Here is a 22,891-nt window from a genome sequence, read left to right as displayed (position 1 = left end):
TGATGGTACATGGAGGGGATTGTAATTCTTGCAATGAAACAAAATATGATTTGTTGCGTGTAAAACTGATGATGAGACCTGTAAACTTTCACTCAACTCACCATAAAAGCTTTCAAAAAAGATAGAATTTAAAAAATTCAAAAATGAAAAATGATACATTAAATACATACCAATATGGAAGAAAGGAAAATTAATTAGCTGATTTTGAATTACCTTAAACATGCATTTTTACCCACTACAATACACAAAAATAACAATACAACAGCAAACTTTGGGTCCGACAAATCTGTGCCACATTTTGACTTTATTACTTAACTGCTCTTGAGAAAGACTGAGTCTTTTCTTTCCTTTGGGTTCTACACCTCCAGGTCTTTCTACACTTCCTTATAAAATTTTACTTTGTCTTATTAAATTTTCTGTTCTGTTCTTTGACTTTCTCATTCTTTCCATTTGCCTTTGCATCTCTATGCTGGAGAGCAAGTTTCAGAGTCTCTTCTGACATCCATTTTCGTCTTTTCCTTCTCTCTTATCTTCTTAAAGACCTTTTGCTTTCTTCCTGTATGATGTTCTTGATGTCACCCCACAACTTTTCTTGGTTTGGGTCACTAGTGTCTCATGCATCAAATCTGTGCTTGAAATGATCTCTGAATTCAGGTGGGATATTTTCAAGGCCATATTTTTGTGCTCCTGGACTTGTTTCAATTTTCTTCAGCTTCAGCCTGAACTTGCTTATGAGCAATTTAATGGTCTATTCCCATCTTGTTTTAGCTGATTATGTGGAGGTTGTCCACCATCTTTTCCCACAGATGTAGTCAATTTGATTTCTGTGTATTCCATCTGGTGAAGTCCATGTGTATCGTTGCATCTTATTGTTATTTTTTTTAATGAACATTGTCATGTTTTAATTTGTCAAGTCAGTTGATAGAGACACGAAGATGGCAAGATTCTATCTCAGACAAAGTTTGGTAAATTCACCTTGACAGTTGAGGAGGTCTCTTCCATCCTCTTCTCAGGTTGCACATAAATCACCCAGTGGAGTTTCAAGAACACAGAACTGTCAGTGTATTTGTTGTTCATGATATTTCAAGCAGTATCTGCTTGTCTTGCAAAAGAGCTAGTATTTATAAGTGTATTGGTTAATAATGGATGAACTGCTGTTTGGCCATTCCGGTGGAATAAAGATGGCAAACGATATTAGGAAGAAAGAGACAGAGCCCTCAACATTGTAGTCTGTTATTTCAATGTTAGGTGCTGGTGAGTCTGCTTTGACTCATTGTGATCCTGTACACAACTGAAGGAAACACTGTCTGTCCTGGGTCACCCTCACAATCGGTAACGTTTTAGATCACTGTTGCTGTCCCTTAGTCAATCCATCTCTTTAGGAGTCTTATTCTTTTTCGCTGACCCCCACTTTACCAAACATGATGTCCTTCTCCAGGGTCTCTTCCCTCCTGGTAATATGTCCAAAATATGAAAGACGAAGTCTGGCCATCCTGGCTTCTAAGAAACATTCTGACTGCATGTCTTCCAATGCATATTTGTGTGTTCTGATAATTCATGGTACTTTTAATATTCTTCTTCAGTACCGTAATTCAAATGAATCAATTATTCTATGGTTTTCTTTATTCGGTGTCCAACTCATGCATATGAGGCATACCATGACATGGGTCAGAGAAAACTTAATCCTGAAAGTCTTCTCTTTAGTAATTAACACTTTTTTTTTTTCTTTTTAAGTTTTTATTGTGAATTGAGTGATAGTTTACATGCAGAAGCATCAGGTATTTTGGGTTTTTTTTAGCTTTAACGCCAAGGATTTTTTTTTTTTAATGTTTTATTGTGAATTATGTGATAGTTTACATGGGAGAACATTAGTTTTACATTCATCCTATCATATATTGTTTCATTGCTACAGTTACAATTCCCTCCATGCATCATCAAACAACCAAAGGGTATACCCCACAACCCTGCCCCCCAGTCGTCAGCACATAGCCCCTCTCCCTCTCTGTGTCTAAAGTCCCCAACTGCTCCATCTCTCCACGTCATTGTCTCTGCCTCCATCTCAGGCATCACTGCTTCTCTGGGTAGGGTCCCGCTCTCCGCTCTTCTCCCTTGATGGTCCCAGGGACCTCCACTCCTAGGCTGAAAAGTTAGTCACTCCCCTTCTTGCTACAAAACGTTTACCTTTACATTTCCAACCCTCACAAGCAGGTCTGATAATAACTATTCACCATTGTATTACAAGAGACCCATCCGCATTTCATTTCATCAGCCCCGCCTAGACAGATTGTATACTACTCAGTGGAGATTCTATCTTCCTTCACACACTCTGAACCTAGGTTCCCTCTTGAAAGCTTGTAAGCCAGTCACTTCTTGCCTTTGTAGCCTCCCCACCCCCCATTTTGGGTAGCCAATGTCCAAGTTGCCCATCCCTGTCTACTCTGTGTATGGAGGGGGTGGGACTGATCCTTGCTGTAAGGATTTGTTCCCTCTTTTGAGTTACTGCAGCCATAGGTGTAGGTCAAGTTCATCATATTGTATCAGGTTACTCTTTACTCTTTTTTTTTCCCCCCTCTTCTATCTTCTTCTAATTGAGCTCTGATCATCCAGTCATTGAAGTCAGGTTAAGTGGGTATTGTCTGCAAGTGAGGGTGTTCTTGCGCATATGCTCTCTTATCAGCTGGGTGCTTCACTCTCCACTCTAGTCCTCTGTGGCTATGTCACTGACTCTGGACCCAAGCGTCCACAGGTCTTGCCACACTGCTGGCCAGCCAGGTCTCCACTCGGGCTCACACAGTCTGTTGAATATTGTAGGGCTTAGCTGGCAGCTTCATTGCTGTTTTTCCCTCACTTCCCCTTATCGGTGACGAGCGTGGTCACCAATCAGAGCGTGTATTCCCCTTGAGTCTTAATCTTGGAAGGGGGTTTACACTGAGGGGACCCAACTACTTGCCTTGATGTCTCCTGGGCAAGCAACTTACTTGTTCTTGTAGTAACAGTCGGTCTGCTTATGTTGTTTTGTTGTGCCTTATGTTTTAAAAAGGTGTTTGGAATGAGTAAGTCATCAGTCTTGCAAAACTCTATCATATCATCTCCAGCTTCATTTCTATTACCAAGGCCACATTTTCCAACTACTGATTCTTATCTTGGTTTCCAACCTTTGCATTCCAATCACCAGCAATTACCAATACATCTTAATTGCATGTTTAATCTTTATTCTTTAACACTTTAAAGATGTCTTGTGCAAAGGATTGACTAATGCCATATGGCGGTTGGTTTCTTGACTGCTGCTTCCATGAGTGTTGATTGTGAATCCAAACAAAATGAAGTTATTTACAACTTCAATCTTTTTTCCATTTATCATGTTATTTATGGACTCAGTGGTGAAGATTTTTGTTTTCTTTACATTGAGGTAAAATCCATACTGTAGTCTTTGATCTTAATAAGTAAATATTCCTTTTCACTTCCAGTAAGCAAAGCTGTATCATTACATATCATTCATCATTATTGGTTTTAGTGGTTGGTGCATAAATTTGAATAATAACAGTATTAACTGTCTTCCTTATAAGAGTATGGATATTACTCTATCATATTCAGCACTGTACTTAAAGAAAGACTTTCAAATGAGTTTTTCTTTAACAAATGTGATGCAATTCCTCTTCAGTTTGTAATTCTTAGCATAATAAACTATATGATTGTCCAATTCAAAATTGTCGATTTGATGCCAGTTCACTTCAGCTCACTAATACATAGGATATCAATATTTATGTTCCATTTTATTTTTGACAAATTCTAATTTTCCTCCTTCATACTTTGTATGCTCCATATTCTGATTATTAATGGATGTTTGCAGCCATTTCTTCTCATTTTGAGTTGTGTCCCATCAGCAAATGAAGGTCCCCAAAGATGTGCTCCACTCACATCAAAGTCGACTCTACTTTGAGACAATTCTTCCCCAGTCATATTTTGCATGCCTTCCAAGCTGAGGGGTTCATCTTCCAATACACTATCTGATGATGTTCTGCTGCTCTTCATAAGGTTTTCAGTAGCTAACCTTTCAGAAGTGGTTTGCCTTTTCTTCTTCCTCATCTGTCTAAGTCTGGAAACTCTGCTGAAACCTGTACACCCTGCTGATATTGAACAAAGCAGTGGCATCGCTTCCTTCCAACACTACAGCAACACACAAGTCACCACAATCCAGCAAAATGACAGATGTTCAACACCATAAACGGTGACTATACACGTGGACCTCACCAGATGGAATTCACAGGAATCCAGTGAAGTACATTTGTGGGAAAAGAAGATGGAGTAGTTTAATCTCATCAGACAAAACAAGGGGCCATCGATTGTTCATATGGAAGTTCAGGTGGAAGACGAAGAAAACTAAAACATGTTTAAGAGAGCTAAAGTAAGACCGTGAATGTAGGGACCATCTCAGTAACAGATTTGATCCAGCAGGCACTAACGACTGAGGACCAGAACAGGTGTGGGATGATATCAAGAGCATCATACACGAAGAAAACAAAGTGTCATTAAAAAGACAGGAAAACCCCCCCCACAACAACCACCAGTGTGAGACTAAATCTATATCATTTGAGATCTTAGGATCTGTCACATAGTAGGGATCCTGGTGTAGTGCTGCAGGATAAGCAATGGATCACAAGGTTGGTTTGAACTGCAAGGTTGGCAGTTCAAATCTACCCGTCGCTCCTCAGAAACCCTATAAATGGTTGCTATGAGTCAGAGTTGATTCAGCAGTACTAATCAACAATCAACAAAAAGTGGCCGTTGACAAATGTTTGAAAAATACTATATGATTCCACCTATAAGAATAGGCATATGCATAGAAGATAAAAGTTTATTAGTGGTTACTAGGAACAGACAGAGGAGGGATGATCAGCTATTGTTTAAGAAGTGCTGAGTTTCTGTTTGTGCTGACAAAAACCTTTGTTAGTGGTGATAGTGGTGTGGTTGTATATCATGGTAATGTGATTACAGTCACTGAATTGTATGCTTGAAGTGGCGATTTCTGATATATATATATACTCACCACAATAAAATTAAAAAGGGGGGGTCAACAAAAAGTCATAAAAGACAGTGGGAGTTCTGGTCAGTTTTTGGTTATAAGTAAATACAGGTTTCTAGTCCATTCCCTCAGTGACCTGAAAGGTCTTTTGGGCACAGTGATGTGTACCCAGGGGAAAGTTCCCCACTAAAGACTGCATTTTCCGAACCCATTGCTTTGCATAAATAGCAATGAAGAATGGAAAAATGTTCCAGAGGGGAAAAACGCAATGCCATTTACAATAGCATCAAAAATATGAAATACATAGGGAAGTAAAATTTTTGATTAAGATACTGCCCTAGTTTTCTAGGCCAGAGCCCAGGTGGTGTTGTAGGATAAGTACTCGACTGCTAGTGGCAAGGTCAACCATTCCAACCTACCAGCTACTCTGCAGGAAAAAGGTGAGGCTTTCTGTTCTTGTCAAGATTTTCAGCCTCGGATACCCAACATAGGGTTGCTATGAGTCAGAATCAGCTAGATGGCAGTGGGAGAGTAAGTTACATGGTTGTTGTTAAGTGCTGTTGAGTTGGTTCAGGCCCATAGCAATCTTGTATAGGGTTTCTGAGGAGCAGCTGGTGAGTTCGAACTGCTGACCTTGTGGTTCAAATCGACTTTGCAGTCCAGCGCATTAACCCACAGAGCCATACCAGGACTCCTAAATTACATTAGGAGGCTTGAAATGCAATTCAGAGAGCTGCCTCTAGGTAAAGGCTTTCTCTGTGTTTCCTGGTTCTAGGAAGTTCCCAGCACTGGGACCCTGCGTCCAAAGGACATGTTCCATTCCAGGCTCTTCTTTTTTAGATGGTAGTAGGGTCCCCTCTCTCTCTGCTTTCAACTCCCCCCTTTCATCTCTTGGGAGATAAAAGGAGATACAGGCCACACACCAGGGAAATTCCCCTTACGTCTGAGCAGGACTTCCCTTTACATCAGATCAGAGCTGACTATATAGTTCACTTCACGGGTGATGATTGCATCACTATGTAAGTGCCAAATGCCTAAGAATTATGGTCCAGCCACATTGACACATATTTCAACCCTTGACAGATGCTGTGGTGTAGTGAATTATTTAATATGTCTCTTCTAGCCTTAGTCTTTGTAACTCCCACCAAGCAACTCTTTTTCTGATGGGTCTCTATAAAAGAAGGTAGGAGAAGATCCTCATAGGGTGATATCATTAAGTTGTGAATGGATGTTAACACAGTTCATTGTCAAAAGTTGGAACTCTAACATGTATAAAATGAGTCACCTTAGCAGTAGTGTTGTTGTTGTTGGTAAGTGTAGGAGGGGCTATTTCAGTACCATCCCAGAACAGGAAAGCACCAGGAGTGTGGCGCGCATCCTTTGGATCCCAGGATCCGTATGCACTGAACTTTCATAACCCAGGGTCAGAGAGCTGTGATGCCCGAGAAATCAGAGGAGGAGCAGTGGCAGAGACAGAGCATGAGGCAGAGTGAAAGGCTTCCCGGTCTACGCAGCAAGTTAACTGAGTGACTTTGGGCCTCCAGGCACTTAATTGGGGGAGTTAGGTTTACTGACCCACAGAGCCAGAAACAAGTGCATTCAGACAGAGGCATATGGTGGAGTAGTGTGTCCTGTGGGCATTCATTAGCAGCTCTAGAAGATCTTTGTAACACTGGCTGGGCAGCGAGAGGCCTGCCTGTGGGCACAGCTGAGGAGAAGCTGTCCTGATTGGAAGAACACTTCTGACTTTGAACTGCACCACGCTAACTTCCCTAACTCCGTAACTGTGAGCTTGGTGTCTGAATTCTGTGTGGTCATCACAGTGAAATATCGAACCCAGAGGAGAGGTACAATGTGCTGTGGGAGGAATTGGTGGTGCCATTAATTTTTACAGATGCCAAAGAAGACAAATAGTTTTTGTTTTTTTTTTAAATAAATGAATGTAGGACATTAAAAAAAAAAAAGCAAACAAGCATCAGTAACAAAAAAGAAACTGTGTAAATGCTTCACTAAACTGCCATTAAGGACAACATTATGGAAAACACAAAGCTGAAGATGTTTATTAATCTAATGACGATAACAATTACCCATCATGAACTGTAGACTTTTATTAGTAAAGAGCTACTTACTTGAGTTTCTTGCAGAAGGAGAATGGCTCATTTGCTCCAGGGATACATTACTGAGAGGTGTTACCAGCTTCTCCATGGGAAAGTCATTGTCTACAGGCAGTACCTTCCCCTTAGGCCTGCTAAAGAGGTCCATGAAGTCCATTCGTTGCCTGGATTCTTGGAGGAAACTCTCAAAAGTTTTGTCTTTGGATCTCAGAGAGGAAAAGAGTGAGAGTTTTCTGTGTGGCACTCTAGAAGCATCTTGCAAGGTATCTTGCAAACTTACTTTCTCCAGGAGTGTGGGGACGTCTTCTATTTTGCTGCAGGGTGGAGACATAGGCTTAGGAAAGATCTTGCATGGATGGTTGGGCAAACTGTGTGTGCAGAAAGCAAGGTCAGGAGGGCTAGGGTCTGAGGCTTGGGCAGCCCAGGCAGTGGGGGTTCCCAGGGAGAAGAAGGAGGAGGCCCTGCTTGCCATGTCTCTCCCCTGGGACTGCTGGTTCCAGTCTTTTTGGTAACTGGTATTCCGTAGGCTGAGTGAGCGAGTACAAATGTGAGGTTGGCTGGTGGGCAAAGTCTTTGATTTGGGCTTGGGCCAGACCTTCTTCCCATTTTCTGAGTTGGGGAGGAGGGGCTCCAGGGACCTTTTGATTGCATTTGCTATGAGACGCAGGGGAGACTTGGGTGGAGCTGTGTTTCGCTCTCCGGGACACTGTTCAGTCAGGGTCCCCACCTTCTCCTGAGAGTTTTTGCAGGAAGACAGTGTTTCTCTAGTTGCCTGAGGAAGTGTCAAGGGACAGACAGGTTTCAGGACACGACCACCTCTACAACTCTCAGAACGTCTCTGGGAAAGTTGCTCCCCAACGCTAAGCGGCAAGCTCCCTGAGAGGGAATCACTATTCCAATCCAGCAAGTTGGTCTTCTGTTCCTGAGTGAGGACTAACTTCTTTAAACTGGACTTCTCCTCTGCCATTTCTGTCCCTCTCTCGCCTCCTCTAGGTTCAGTACTATTGCCTCTTATGTCTCCTCCAGTCTTGAGAGGGAGCTGTTGGTCCTTTTCTCCAATGGAGAGTGGGCCTCTGTGGATGCTTCTAGTGTTTCCCAAAGAGGCCTCCACTTCCTGATACCCCTCACAAGCCCTCTCTCCAGGGCTGTTTGGTTTGGGGTTTGTGCAGCCATCATCACCAGGGCTCCCCAGGCAGTAATCTGCTCGTTCCAGGACTCCATGGTGAGGCAGATACAGGGGAATTTCTTCGGGTGTTCCTTCAGCTCTGGTTTGCTTCAGGAAGATTGTTCTGGAGCTACTGAAAGGACCTACTGACTCATATGAGGGATGGCTGCAATCTGTTACCTAGAGGAGAGGACAAAAATAGCAGTTATTTAACAATTTCCATAATTATTCATAAGAGAGATGGTACATTTCAGTTCACATCCCCTTTCCTTACTCTCCGCTCTTAACAAGTTCTTCTTCGGATTTCAGATATTCAAATATTTCTGTCTAGATAGATTTCAAAGGGCCACTTTCTGTTTTAAGTGACTTGTCTTAGGAACTGTCTCAGGAATCTCTTTGGGACCTTGACATTATTACTCACCAAAGGCTTCCCAAATCCTGGATTAGATAGGTAGGAAGTCATAAAGGAAGGCAAAGGCATTGACTCTCCTCTTGACAAGTTCCTCGGTCAAGGTGAATAGGACTGGTTCAATCTTCATAGGTTGTCAGACACATAGGGAGGACAAGCCTACCCATACCCCTGCCCTTAGCTTGCTTAGCTGTGGTCCCTAAAAATTCCTATACATTCCTTCAATGGGAAAGAAGCAAAGGTTTCTTTCTTGGAGAGTATTATGGACTGGAACTGTGGTTGGTGGAAGGATAGCCTTTATGACTTCCAATTACTGTTTTGCATTTGACTTACACCTGCACCATTGAGAAAGTAGCAATTTCCAGTAAGTATGAACCAAAAATACAGCTGGACCCTAGAATTAGTGTCTGTACCCTGACAAGAGCTCTGGTATGTGAACGGAAGATCATGAGGATATGGACTTCACAAGAACGTGAACCTTTTCTGTCTCGTGAAGTCTACTTTCTAGAACCTAGAACAGGATTCACCCAGGTAATAGGAGCTTCATAATTGTACACTAAAAGAAAGTGTCCAGTCTTGTATACCTCAATAATGTCATTTTCTATTGAAGGAGATGCTGCTTCCAAGTCTGTATGGATGCTATCAAAGGCACCCTTACTCTGTCTCTGTGTCTGCCATCCTTCAGCTGTGAGCTCCTCAAAGCCCTCTGTGAGGTCCTTAAAGGCAGAGAATGTGTCCCAGCATCTCTGCATTCCAGGATCCGGATCAGTACCTGGCAGACAGTCTCTATCCCGTAAGCATGGCTCAGTGAGTGACTGCAAAGGAGCAGGATGAACATTCACAGAAGCACAACTGAAGAGGTCCTGGGTAGAACCTTGACAGAACTTTCCTCTGGACCTTGCTTTTCACTCAGGATGACCTCAAAGTGCTTGGAAACCAGAGCTCAGTATGGAAGGTGGGAAGAACAGAGACATTCACCTTTCCTGTGCTTGGGTCACAGTCACTTACCTGAGGTGAGGAAGAACCACTGGAAGCACTGCCTGGAATGCTGGCTGAAGAAGAAGATGGTGAGGAAGATGAAGAAGACAATAAAGGAGAAGTGTCTTTTGGAGACAAGATAGTTCTTTTGTTGTTCACTGACAGCAAATCTACCGAGGAAAGAACACATTTCCATTAAAGAGATGTTATTGCCTTATTCTATCATAAAAGAGGAAGCTTTAAATGAAACTCCAATTCTATAAACAGAGTCAGTGAGAGGGAAATTGCAAAGACTGATCTGGAGGTTCTAGATGCCCATGGCTCACAACTTATAGGAACGGGGGTAAGAATGATTGGACCCTGTTGGGGGAAGTAGATCCCAGGAAGAGAAGTCCAAAAGCCATTGTCTGGAAGACTCATGTGAGCATGTTCCCAAGACATGGGACCAGGAAGTCTCCAGAGTGTTTCTTGAAAATGGACACCTACCTTTAAAGTTGCCATTAAAGTCACTGTGGTAGGGGGCTGGGGCTGCAGAAGCAGTGGAGCTCTGTGTTAAATCATTTAGTCAATAAAGCCATCTGAGGTCTCTTCCCACAAGATGCTGGACCATGAGTTGTGGGCATGGACAGGACAGACATTCACTGCTAATGAAATGGTCTCTTCCTTATCACATGTGCACCAAGGGGCTCTCAGACAAGATTTGAGGAGAACATAAGTGAAGGAGATTACAATAAGTATCAAATCATTTGAAGCACTAGGGAGCAGGGTCCATGCCAAGCTCTGGAGCAAACAGGATGCAGTGTGCATGCTCAGAACAACGTGAGAAAGGAGTGTCGCTGGGGTCCTGAGGCTGCGTCAGATTCCTAACTGTGGGGAGCTAAAATCAATTAGTCTAGTTACTGCTGAATCCTGACATTGTGGTCTAGGAGAACTAGTCAATCACTTTCAATTTCTCTCCCTCTCTGCTTTACACGTGCACAAATATACACACACATACACTGTCTCCCTCCCTCCCTTTCTCCCTTTTCCTCCTTTCTTCCATCCCTCGGATGGATGACATTTTCTCTCCATATTGGACCATTTCAGAGAATTTGTATTTGAATGGATTCAGAAAATATCATGCACAATTTTATATTTGCAGGCCAGCCAGCACTCCCGTGAACCATCCCAGCACATATAGGGTGTTCCCTAGAAACTATCCAAGAACCGAATTGTAACTACCCCACTCTCTGGCCCTTAAAGAGACCTCTAGCAGATCAGTCCATTACAATATGTCATTTGATCTCCTGACTGCCACTCCCATGAGTGTTGACAGTGGGTCCAAGCAAAATGAAGTCTTTGACACCTTCAGTCTTTTCTCCATTTATCAGGAGGCTATTTATTGGTCCAGTGGTGAGAATTTTTATTTAATTTTTACACTGAAGTGCAACTCATGCTGAAGGCTGTGGTCTTTGATCTTCATCAGTAAGTATTTTAAGTCATCTTCACTTTCAGTAAGCAAGGTTGTAACATCTGCATTATCACAGATGATGCTACACTTTGCTTCACATAATCCAACTTTCTGGATTATTTGCTCAGCATACAGATTGATTAAGTAGGTGAAAGAAACCTTGACGTACACCTTTCCTAATTTTAAATCATTCAGTGTCCCCTTTTTCTGTTTGAAAAGACCTCTTGGTCTGTGTACAGGTTTCTCATGAACACAATTAAGTGTCTTGGAATACTCATTCTCTGCAATGTTACCCATAGCTTGTCATGATCTACACAGTGGAAAGCCTTTGTGTAGTCAATAAAGCACAGGTAAACATATTTCTCATTATTCTCTCTTTTCAGCCAAGATCCATCTGACATCAGCAATGATATCCCTCGTTTCACCTCCTTGTCTGAATCCAGCTTGAACCTCTGAAAGTTCCCTGCCAGTGTACTGTTGCCGTCATTTTTAAATTACCTTTAGAAAAATTTTACTTGCATATGATATTAATGATATTATCGGATGATTTCTACATTCTGTTGGATCATAAATATGAATCTCTTCCAATCAGTTGGACAGGTAGCTGTCTTACAAATTTCAGTACTGAATCAGTTTGTTGAAAGATTTCAATTTGTATTCCATCGATTCTCGGACACTTGCTCTTTGTCAGTGCCTTCAGTGCAGCTTGGACTTCTTCCTTCAGTTCCACTGGCTCTTGACCATGTTCTATCGCTTGCAATGGCCACTTCATATCTCACTAATACCTAGGATATTGATCTTTATGCATTCCATTTCATTTTTGACAACTTCCAATTTTTCTTGATTCATACTTTGTATATTCCATGTTCTGATTATTAAAGGCTATTTATAGCTGTTTCTCCTCATTTTGAGTTGTGCCTCACCCACAAAAAAGATCCTAAAAACTTTACTCCATTCGTGTCATCACGGTCAACTGTACTTTGAGAAGGCAGCTCTTCCCCAATCGTATTTTGAGTACTTTCTCTTGTAACACTGTATCTGATAATATTTTGGTGTTCTTCATAAAGTTTCAGTATTCAATAATCTGGTACTGTCTGATAGTGTTTCACTGCTATTTATAAAATTTATAGTGACTCAACATTCAGAAGTAGTTTGTCTCTCCTTCTTCCTAGTCTGTCTTAGTCTTGAAGCTCAGCTGAAACCTATCTACCATGGGTGTACTTCCTGCACACGACCTCTTTAAAGTGCACCAGAGCAAAGATGTCAGTTTGAGGACTTGGGTGTATCTGATCCAAGCCAAGGATTTTCCAATAGCCTCATATGCATGTGAAAAGTTGGACAATGTATACGGAAGACAGTAGGATTGATGCATTTGAGTTATGCTGTTGGAGAAGAATCTTAAAGGTACTAAACTGCCAAAAGGACAAACAAATCTATGTTGGAAGAAGTAGAGTTACAGTGCTCCTTAGAAGCCGGGATGGTCAGACTTTGTCTCCCATGCTTTGGACATATTATCAGGAGGGGCCAGTCCCAGGAGAAGGATATTATGCTGGGTAAAGTGGAGGGCCAGTGAAAAAGAGGCAGAACCCCAGCAAAATGGATTGGCACAGTGGTAATCTTAACAAAGTGTCCAGCTTAACAAAGATTGTAAGGATGATGCAGGACTGGGCAGTCTTTCGTTGTTATGCATAAGTTTGCTATGATTCGGAACCAACTCGATGACACCACACAACAAAAACAGCAACTCTTTTGTCAGCCTCTGGACCTGCTTCTGACTGCTCAGTTAATCCATTCAGATTTCTGACCTGATTCAGGCTTCAAATTTTAACTTGTTTTTTGGCCCAACACAATCCCTTGGTTTCAGTTTCTCCAAAGCTTTGTGTGAAAGGCTCTTCCTCAGGATCCCACACAGGTTAGGCTAAACCCAAATCCACAAGAAGAAGAGTTCCATCAAAACTCACTTCTATAGGACAAGCACACTGGTGGGTTTTCACCATTCTGTCCAAATGCCGACAGAACCCAGTCTTGGGTTCTGAAAAGATAACTACCACAAGCAGTGATCAGCAAACTCCTAGAGGGAAGTGCCCCCTAAATACTTCAGAAGGAAAAGGTAAGTGAGGGGAATAGATCTGAGGGTGAGCAGGAAGTACATGGTGGGGGCGGCTGCTGGCCTGCCTGCCTGCCTGCCTGTTACCAACACATCCATCTCAGCCCACAAGTAGATGGTTCAAGCCTAAAAAGGCAAAAGTTTGTGTCAGTTGTTGCCTTCCTTCCTGTCCTTAGCTTGCCAAATTCCTGCCAAATAAATTCCTTTTCCTTCTCTTCCTCGCCCCCTCACTTCTCTGTCTCTGCTACCTCCCATATCAAATCCCTTAACTTGCCTCAAAATCTCCTCAGCTTAACAAACTGCCTTTCTGTTCCCTCTAAGGAGCTTCAGGAAATCTGATGTGGTGCCAGGAACACCTTCAGAACCAAGCCTGATAAATAACCCTTGGGGTTTTCAAGGTCATGACCCGGAAGCTGTTGTTCCTCTTCTCCTTTCTCTACCGCCCCATTCACTGCCACAGCTAGGGAGAGTCTCTGTCTCCACACAGGGTCCTCATGCACGGTGAGGGAGCTAGAACTTGAGGAAAGATATGGAAAATGAAAGGAACAAAACACCCACACTAATCCCCTATACAGCATTCCAGTCATGATGGGCAGTGGACACAGTCTGAGGAATGGGGAGTGAGGCCAGAGCAAAGATGAGACACTATGGGCAGTCTCTCCTGCCTGAGACTGGCTATGTCTTCGGGTTACCTCAGAAGATGGCAGATAGGATCCTGGAATTCCCCCTTCATACTCACTCTGGTGTCTGACATTGGGCAAGTTTCCTAATGCCTCCGTTTCCTCATCTGAAAAATGGAAACCCTACAGATAGGATCCTGGAATCCCCCTTTCACACTCACTCTGGTGTGTGACATTGGGCACGTTTCCTAACTCCTCAGTTTCCTCATCTGAAAAATGGAAACCCAATCGCTGGAGGTGACTGTTGTTGTTGCCTTGTATAGGGTTTTTGAGGAGCGGTTGGTGAGTTTGAACCGCCAACCTTGCAGATCAAACAGACTTTGTAGTCCAGCGCATTAACCCACAAAAAGCACCATACCTGGACTTCTGGGGGGCGGGGGTAATGCATGGTAGCGGGAATTAAATGAAATAAAAAGAGGTGTTTGCAGTGCTGAGTGCAGAGTAAATACAATATACTGGCTCAACTTTAAAGTTTTCTTCTTCACTTCCTCCAGGCAGCCCCTGGTGGTGCAAGGCCCTAGTTCGTGCTCATCTCCTAACTGAAACCTTGGTGGTTTGAACTCATCTAGCAGCACCACGGAAGAAAGGCCTGGCTATTTGCCTCTGTAAAGATCACAGCCAAGAAAACCCTGTGGAGCACTTCTACTCTGGCACACTAGGGGTCGCTGTGAGTCAGAACTAACTTGGTGGTAATGTCTGTCATTTCCCTCTCCATTCCCTACATACAGTTGATGTCCAATAAAGACTTGCTGGACCCCTGACTCACCCCTGGCCAGGATTTGTCTAACCCTTGGACTCAGATGCCCTGCTTGTCCTCTGTTTAGTTCCCTGAAATCTCTGCATGGCCTCTGAAGGGGTCTTAGTCTTGGAATCCTGGAATCCGTTGAGGAAGGGTCTCCCCGCTGAGTAGAAGTGGTTGATGAGAGACCAGGGCTTGGATTTCAGCTTCTTTTCCCCACTATGGATCAGATGAGTGATACCTCTGGGCCCTCTGGCAATAGTGACCTTTCCCTCCATTCTAGAGGTCACTGTGGAGAGCACAGCCACACAGAGAATGCCTCAGACCAGGGGAGCTAGCGCCCCACGTTCTGTTCTGTTACAGGGCCACAGTTTCCCTTTGGGTAAAATGAAGATGACCAGAAAGATGGCTCTAGTTGCTCTCAGATCTGGGGAATTTCACAGGGACTGAGATTCCAGGGCAGGGATTCCTGGAATTTGGGGCTTCTGCTGAGCCCAACTCCCTCTCAAAGTCATGGAGTGCCCTCTGGTGGTAGCAACCTGCTTAGGTCTGAACCATTTGTTCTGTTTTCTCTTCAGCCACTTGTTCCTTTCTCCCTCTCTTCATTCATTCTGCAAAGACCAAGGCCACCTCTGAGTCAGGCCCAGGCTAGTCAACCAGGTGGACTACGCCACATGTGTCAGAGTAGGCCTGTGTGCCAAAGGGTTTTTAATAGCTGATTTTTTGGAAGTAAATTGCCAGGCCTCTTGGTATCTAAACCATTAGATACTCCGTGCTAGGCATTAAACTTATTGAATGCTTTAGATTCAAGGTCTGTGTCCAAACTTGCAGCTGACACTCCTGAGCTGAGCCTGTGGGGTCCATTCCTGAAACAGTGAAGGTGGTGGACAGTCCTCTCTCTTATGCCTCCTCCATCTCCCATGAACCCACAGTGAGAATCTCCCACTGGCCTCCCTGTTTTAGTACCATGGCTAAGCCCTCAGAAGAGTCTGCTGGAGATGTTGGCTATATATCCAAAAGGCGTAGAGTGGGAGAGTGACAGATGAGAAGGGCCAGGCCAGGGACCTAGAACCTTCAATTCCCTCCTTCTTCTCCCGCTACACTGCCTGGGGGCTCTGGGGTGATTCAGGAGTCATTTTAGGTTGTCCTCAGATGAAGAGATCTGCTCAACTGAGCAGCTTGGCCCCAGCCCCACCTGTGCACATTGTCCCAGTCTGACCCGGGGTGAGAGGACCGGTGTCTGGGGGTGGGGTGTTGGGAAGGTGAGTCACTGGCCTTGAGGCTCTGGCCCAGGAGTCATATTGCCTCAAAAGGGAGGAAAACAAGGGCTGTGCTCCAAGTGCAAAAACATTTCTTTGTAGAAACCCTTGTCTTACCAAAGGCCTTCAAGTGGGGAGGCAGAGGGGCATGTAGAGAGGGGGCTCTGAGGGGAAGGGTGGACCTGGGGTGGGGCAGTTGGAGGGCATGAAGGATGTGGAATCAGATGGGGTACCTTGCGCTTTCTCAGGATTCAGGGATGGAATCTCTGTTGACTGCTCTGTAGGGGCTGGAACATAGGGGACCCAGGGGATGCTATACAATAGTGACCATGGTCACTGCTCCCTCTAGTGGAGGCCTGTTGCTATAGCACCCACCACAGGCCATCTTCCCCAGGATGCTCTGACCCAGGCCTGCTCATGGAAAGGGGCAAGAAACAGTGTTGTTGTTGTTGCAGTTTCTTTCTTTATAGCTTTGCTCACAACTGCATGAGGTCATCCAGCTTATACACCCTACCCAACTCCAGTGTTCTAAATCAAAACACAGAGACCTGAGCCTCAGTTCCTTCATCCATCCTTCAAAAGACCCCGTCCAGGCGAAATTGTAGAATTCTAAGGAGCTCTGGTTGCGTAGTGGTTACAAATCGGGCTGCTAACCTCAAGGTCGGCAGTTCGAAACTACCAGCTGTTCCGCGGGAGAAATCTGAGGCTTTCTGCTTCCGTAAAGAACCCTGTGCAGGGTCACTATGAGTCAGAACCCACTCCACGGTACTTAACAACAACAACAAGGACCCATGATCTCAGAGCTGTGGGGAGAGGGGAGGCAGGAAGTGAGGATCCCTTGGAAAATGCTTTCTAGAGTCACTGTGGAAATAAAGTCAGCTTTATACATCTTTGTTTGCTCTTCCTTCAGATTCAACAGACCTTGTCAGAGAAGACACCAGGTAAGGAACACAAACAACTTCTCCTGGAAATTAACCAGAGAACTCCTGCCCACCCCACCCCGACCCCAACAGACTCAGGACTTACTTGACTGGAATTTTTTTCTCCAGTTTGTATATTTGCTTGGTGTTGGACACTGGAAGCTATTGGCCCGCTGCAGAGCTGTGGTCAAAGGAAGACATGAAGAGGCAGAGCCCAGTAAATGTGTAGGACAAATAGGGATTTGTCTCCTAGAGCCCAATTAACGGAATTTAATTGACCAAGCCACCTCCTGCCCTGGAACCCCGCCTCCCTGTCCCCACATCATACAGTTCCATTCATCAAATATTTACTGAGAACCTGTTATTGGACAGGTACTGTCCTTTTCCAGAAAATGTCTCAAATGACGAGCCATCACCTTAACTCTGGTTACTAATATTGTTAAGTGCTGTTGAGTCACTTCTGACTCAATAGTGAACCTATATAGGGTTTCTGAGGCTGTAAATCCTTGCAGGAATAGAAAGTTTCATCATTCTTCCATGGAGTGGTTGGGGGACTTGAACCACCAACCTTGTGGCTTGCATACCAGTGTTTAGCATACAGTGCCACCATGCTCCCAGTGGTTGCTAATTAGCATAGATATACCAAATCCAGTGTCATCAAGTCAATTCCAACCCATGGCAACTCAATGAGGGTTTCTGAGACTATAAATCTTCATGGGAGCAGAAAGTCGCATCTTTTCCCCACAGAGTGGCTGGATGGTGGGTTCCAACTGCTGACCTTGTGGTCAGAAGTCCTATGCTTATCCGACAGTGCCACCAGCACTCCTTAATAAGCATGTACAGATACACACATATTCACAAATATAATTTTTTTTTCAGCAAAACCGTCTTGAAAGCTAAGACCTCACACCAAAGCCCCTTATATAAAATAAATAAAATCAAGAGTGTCTAATTGAGGGAAGGAGGCCCCAGAAACGGCTACCTTTTGTTCCCCCATTCCCACAGAGCCCCTCAAACTCTTTGGAAATTTCTTTCAACTGAACTTCTGGAAATTCATTGGTCTGTTTCCCATGGAAAGAGATGAACAGGATACTGTACTGCAGACTGAAAACCTTTTGTCTGGTTGGGCCTGAAGGATTCACTGAGCATAATGAACATCATATGCAGAAGAAAATGGGTCTTAGCCATTTAAAGCACGAGACTGGGCAGTGGAACCCGAGTGTATCCAGTGTCCATGCAAGATCCTCAGATTTTGACCTCAGGTTTCAAGGTCTGTAAAGTTTAATTACAATCAGAGAGAAAGAATGGTGGTGGGGGACCCTCTGTATATAGAAAGCTCACATGGGGCTAAGACCAGGAGGCATAGACAGAAAGAAAGTCCATGGGAATGATGTAAGTGTGGGAGAGTAGGAACAGGACAAGATTTGAGTACCAGCCAATCTTGGTACCAACCATGGAGCAGACCCTGGGTCATGGCAACTCCACGTATGTCAGAGAAGAAAGTGTTAAACATTTGCTGGCACTGTAGGATAAGCACTGGACTGCTAACTGAAAAATCGGTGGTTCAAACTCACCAGGAGCTCCTCAGAAACTCTACACAGGGTCACTAGGAGTTGGAACCGACTCAGTGGGACTGAACATCAACAACACTGAACAAAAACCATAACAAATCCATTGGCATCAAGCTGCCTTTGACTTTTAGCAACTCGAAAGGACAGTGTAGGAGCAAGAGTAGGTTTCCAGGCTGTAAATCTTTTCAGAAGCAGACTGCCACACTGTTCTCCTTCAAAGCAGCTGGTGGGCTCACACTGTTGAGTACTTAATTCCTGCTCCACCTACAATACTGTCTAAATTCAAGGCCCAGCTGGCCCAGCCCTCTCTCCCCACAGAAAGAGTCCCGAGTCTTCTGCTCCTGGACAGTTCTAAGAGTTCGGGTGACAGTTCTCTTCATTTGGCACTCATTACTCAGGTTTCCTTTTGGCTTCCCAGACCCTTGATTCCTTCCTCTCCCTTGCTGCATTTGTACACACTTTGTGGCTGCTCTCCTAAACCGCTGCATGGGTTGAGGAGGAGCACCGTCTCCCATCTTCCCATTCTAAGACTCCTCATGGCTGAACGTTTGACTGACACTGTGCCAGCTGGCGTGGTCCAGGCTACATGTTTTGTAAGAGGAACAAGTGTGTCTCAAGCACAGTGACATCTTTCAGCCAAAGTTACCCTCTGAATCACCACATGGAGGAATCGCTCAAAGAAAACGTCAAATCGCCTACAGCTCTTAATGCTTCGCCTCAGCCTTTAACTTTGTGGAATGGAATTTACTAGAAGTGGCTAAAACCAAGGCGAGATTTTCTGTCAGGGCACATATACACACATAAAACCACACTAGGAATAATAGGGTGGGTGGTAATAATGAAGTCCAGCAATTCTGAGTAGCTGAAGTGGAGCTGGTGCCCTTCTTCTGACCTTACATTAAAATGTAAGTGAGCCATCCAGGAACATTTTTGGCAATCTTAGTGCAAGCCCCACTGTAGAAGCAGTAAGAAGGAAAAATTTTGCCATTGCCATATAGTACTAATGATGCCATTTCATTACATACTAGTAATGGTCACCACATACCACTGGACCAGCCTGATATCAAATGATCCCCAGGAAAAAAACCCAAATCAATTTCAATTCTTCTAAATGAGAGTTATTTGGGGGCAGATCATAAATCAATATCTTGGTGTCATCCATGGTCATTCCCTCAGCCCACCCTTGAGCCTTTTATCCAGGTGAGACATATTGTTATTAATGAGGTTCTATAATAAGAATCCTGGTGTGGCACTGTGGGTTAATGCGTCAGACTGCAAAGCCGTTTGAACTACAAGGTCGGTGGTTCAAGCTCACCAGAAGCTCCTTGGAAACCCTATACAGAGTCGCTATGGGTCAGAACTGACTTGACGGCACTTCACAACAACATAATATTCACAACAAGAGATCAAATCTTCACCTTTAGCAAAGTGATGAACTTATTCATAACTAGCAACACAAAACACAGTACTAGACCCATGCCCGAGATTTTAACCTTTAAGTCTGCATGCCCATCATCAAAATATGATTGAAGAAGCCTAAACTGAACACTGTGTGATCTATCGACCTGAGATTAAGCTGGACTGTCAGAAAACCAAATGCTCTGGCCACCTGCCTTGCTCTCTCAGCCCATGGTGTTTCCCCAGCCAATCAGGGGTGATATGCAAAACAGCCTCAGAAACATCATGGCTGAATTTTCTGACAGCCTTTGTTTGTGGCACCATGTAATACATCTCTGTGTTTGAAGTCAGCTGAAAACTTTGCATTGAGTTAAGCGTTAGGAATCTTATGATTGCCTGCTCTGAGAAACCAACATATATAAAGCTAAGTCAAAGAGTATTGCTAATAGCTTAGATCATATATACACAGATTTATTCCCAACAAAACAAGTTTAAACTTGTGTGTGTGATTAGTCGGTGGCTGCTCACAATACACTTGTCTGTCAGTAATATAACCTGTCTTAGTTCTGTTAGGGTAACTGTCAAACAAAAATATGGTCCAATCAAAACAGTGGCTTCTGAGCGGATATTCTGGGCCAATTACATTCCAGGCTGGAAGTCAGCTCAGAAGAGTATTGGGACTGTTTGGGGATTCCGAAGAGGAATCTTGATAGATTTTCTCAAAGGACACAGGATGGTCATAGGAACTTTTTGTGAAGACGTTTTAAGAAAATTACAAACTGCATTGGTGAGAAAAAGGCCAGGAAAGTGCTGAGAAATTGTCTCTTTTCTATCACAATTCTTTGAGGGTAGCAAAGGCTCTCCTAGAACTTTTTGGAAAACCCTACCTCATGCACTCTCAGACTTTTTTTTTGTTTCAAAAACTCAAAGAACATTTGAAAAGAACATAAGTTTGAGTCTCTTGAAGATGCCCAAACTGCCATTTTGACAGTGTAAGTCAGAGTGCAAAATTCCTTGGGGGAAGGGTTAAATCGAGAGATGGAAACACCACCTTCGGACGTGTATAGACCTGGGTAGAGGAGATGTCGGGAAATGATAACTTCACACTTTGAGATTTTTCTTTAATAAAGGTTTCTATGATCTTGCAGCAATATGTTGTGACTTTTCCTTGTGCATGTGTGTGTGTTTATGTGTATGAGAGGGTTTCAAAAAGTTTGTGGAAAAACTCTATTATCTTTTCATTCCATTTTCCCATAAACGTTTTGAAGCTCCCTCGTATGTATGTATGTATGTATGTATGTATGTATGTATATACATATATATATATTCCTTTGGACAATAAGAATTGTTGTTAATAAGAGAACTCTCTCTCTCTCTTTCTTTCTTCCAACTGCTGCCTGAAAACTCAGAATTATATTTACTATTCAACTAAAACAACTGTTTAAGGCTATGGTCTACTTCTCTAGTCTATTTCTCCTAAACTAGTTTTGTTAATCCTCATCCTAAGGCTTTATTTTTCATAGATATATGACAATTCTGTTTTACATCTTATCTGTAAACTATCTAAAATCCCCGGGCAATTTGGGAGTGAGAGAAAGGAGATGTGGAAAGAGAAATAGACAGGCAGGTTTCGCATGTGTCGAGGTGACGGTTGAGCACAGGGACGTGGGAGATGTCCACAGGCAAGCACTAACCACACAGGGCTGGGACCAGCAAGATTACAGTCCGGCATTTGGTCCACCTCATGTGCTAACCTTTCTGGACAGCCCCCAAATGATACTAATATACATGTTTTCATGATGTTATCCATTAAAAAAAAAAATGTCACATGAAAGGGTAAATCCAGAGTCTCCAAGATTTAAAAAAATCTAAATGCTTCTGGTGTGGTGATGTAGGATCAGCACTGGACTGTGAACCACAAAGTTGGCAGTTCAAATCCACCAGCTGCTTCTTAGAAACCTTATACAGGAACAACAATATCAAATGCTTCCTAAAGAAGCCCTGGGGCTTAGTGGGTTATGCAATGTGATGCTTTGGGCTGCTATCTGTAGTTCTGCCATCAACTGCTCTGCTCTGTGGGAGAAAGATGAGGCTTTCTCCTCCTGTAAAGATTCACAGCCTTGGAAATCCTGTAAAGGGTTGCTATGAGTCGGAACTGAATGGACACATCATAGGAAAGATCAATTGCTAGAAAAGGACATCATGTTTGGAAAAGTTAAGAGCCAGTCACAGCTCAGTGAGGAAACCCTCAGTGATAGGAAGTAACACAAAAGTTCACCACCCATTGCATCTGAATTGACAGCAACTGACAACAACAACACGAGAGAGCTTTTTCCTGCCCTGGGCCTCATTGAGAATCAGGCAGAAGTTCTGCTCTTGCCCACCAGAGAGCAGTGCAGGACTGGTTGGGCTCCAGCTCTTCACATTAGGTCCAGATGGTGACAAGTGTGTTAGCTTGCTTCTTCCCACCTGAAGTCAGATGGTTTCATCACAAATTGCTGTTCACAGAAACAAAGCACTCAAGGCCACTTTGTCAAAATAAGCTGGGCTGCTAATGACAACTACTAAGTAGTCTAGAGTTCAGGGTAAGGAGCCTGAACTGTGGATTATGTGTTGGGCTGATAAATGAAGGTCATCAGTTAGAGCTCTGTGGGATACAGATGAGACTTTCTGTTCTTGTAACGATTTACAGCCTTGGAAACCCTATATGGTTGGAAGCTACTGTATGAACCCAGTATGAGTTGGAACGTATATGAGTCATAAATCCTATATGAGTTGGAACCTATATGAGCCATAAACCCTATGTGGGTTGGAACTGACTTGACAGCATTCAGCAGCAGAGTTCAGGGTATGGAGCTGTCCAGCACTGACCGGGAAGAAGCACTCAATCTTTTGCTCAACTGTTGTTAAGTCGGTTCTGACTCATAGTGACCCTGTATAGACCGGTGGTGGTGGTGTGCTATGGAGTTGGTTCTGACTCATAGCGACTCTGAATAGGATTTCTGAGGCTATAAATCTTTATGGGATCAGAAACTTTCATCTCTCTCCCACAGAGCAGCTGGTACTTTTGAACTGCTG

At 43.6% G+C, this 22,891-nt stretch overlaps 1 protein-coding gene across 1 annotated transcript in view; it reads right to left on the bottom strand.

The window, feature by feature from the left end:
- The window catches only part of MICALCL (MICAL C-terminal like), a 79,691-nt gene that overhangs the window by 50,520 nt on the left and 6,280 nt on the right, over nt 1-22,891 (bottom strand). Inside the window, exons 4-6 of the mRNA XM_006865824.1 lie at nt 9,720-9,859; nt 7,204-8,482; nt 2,452-2,486 (exon numbers count right to left, since the gene is read on the bottom strand). Of these exons, the coding sequence (XP_006865886.1) occupies nt 2,452-2,486; nt 7,204-8,482; nt 9,720-9,859 (1,454 nt within the window). The remainder of the gene's footprint in view (nt 1-2,451; nt 2,487-7,203; nt 8,483-9,719; nt 9,860-22,891) is intronic.

Source organism: Chrysochloris asiatica, unplaced genomic scaffold (genome assembly GCF_000296735.1).
Source record: "Chrysochloris asiatica unplaced genomic scaffold, ChrAsi1.0 scaffold00083, whole genome shotgun sequence".
In the NCBI taxonomy this organism is placed as follows: Eukaryota; Metazoa; Chordata; class Mammalia; order Afrosoricida; family Chrysochloridae; genus Chrysochloris; species Chrysochloris asiatica.
The sequence above is the reverse complement of the archived record's forward strand: the minus strand, read 5'-3'. Positions and strand labels throughout refer to the sequence as shown.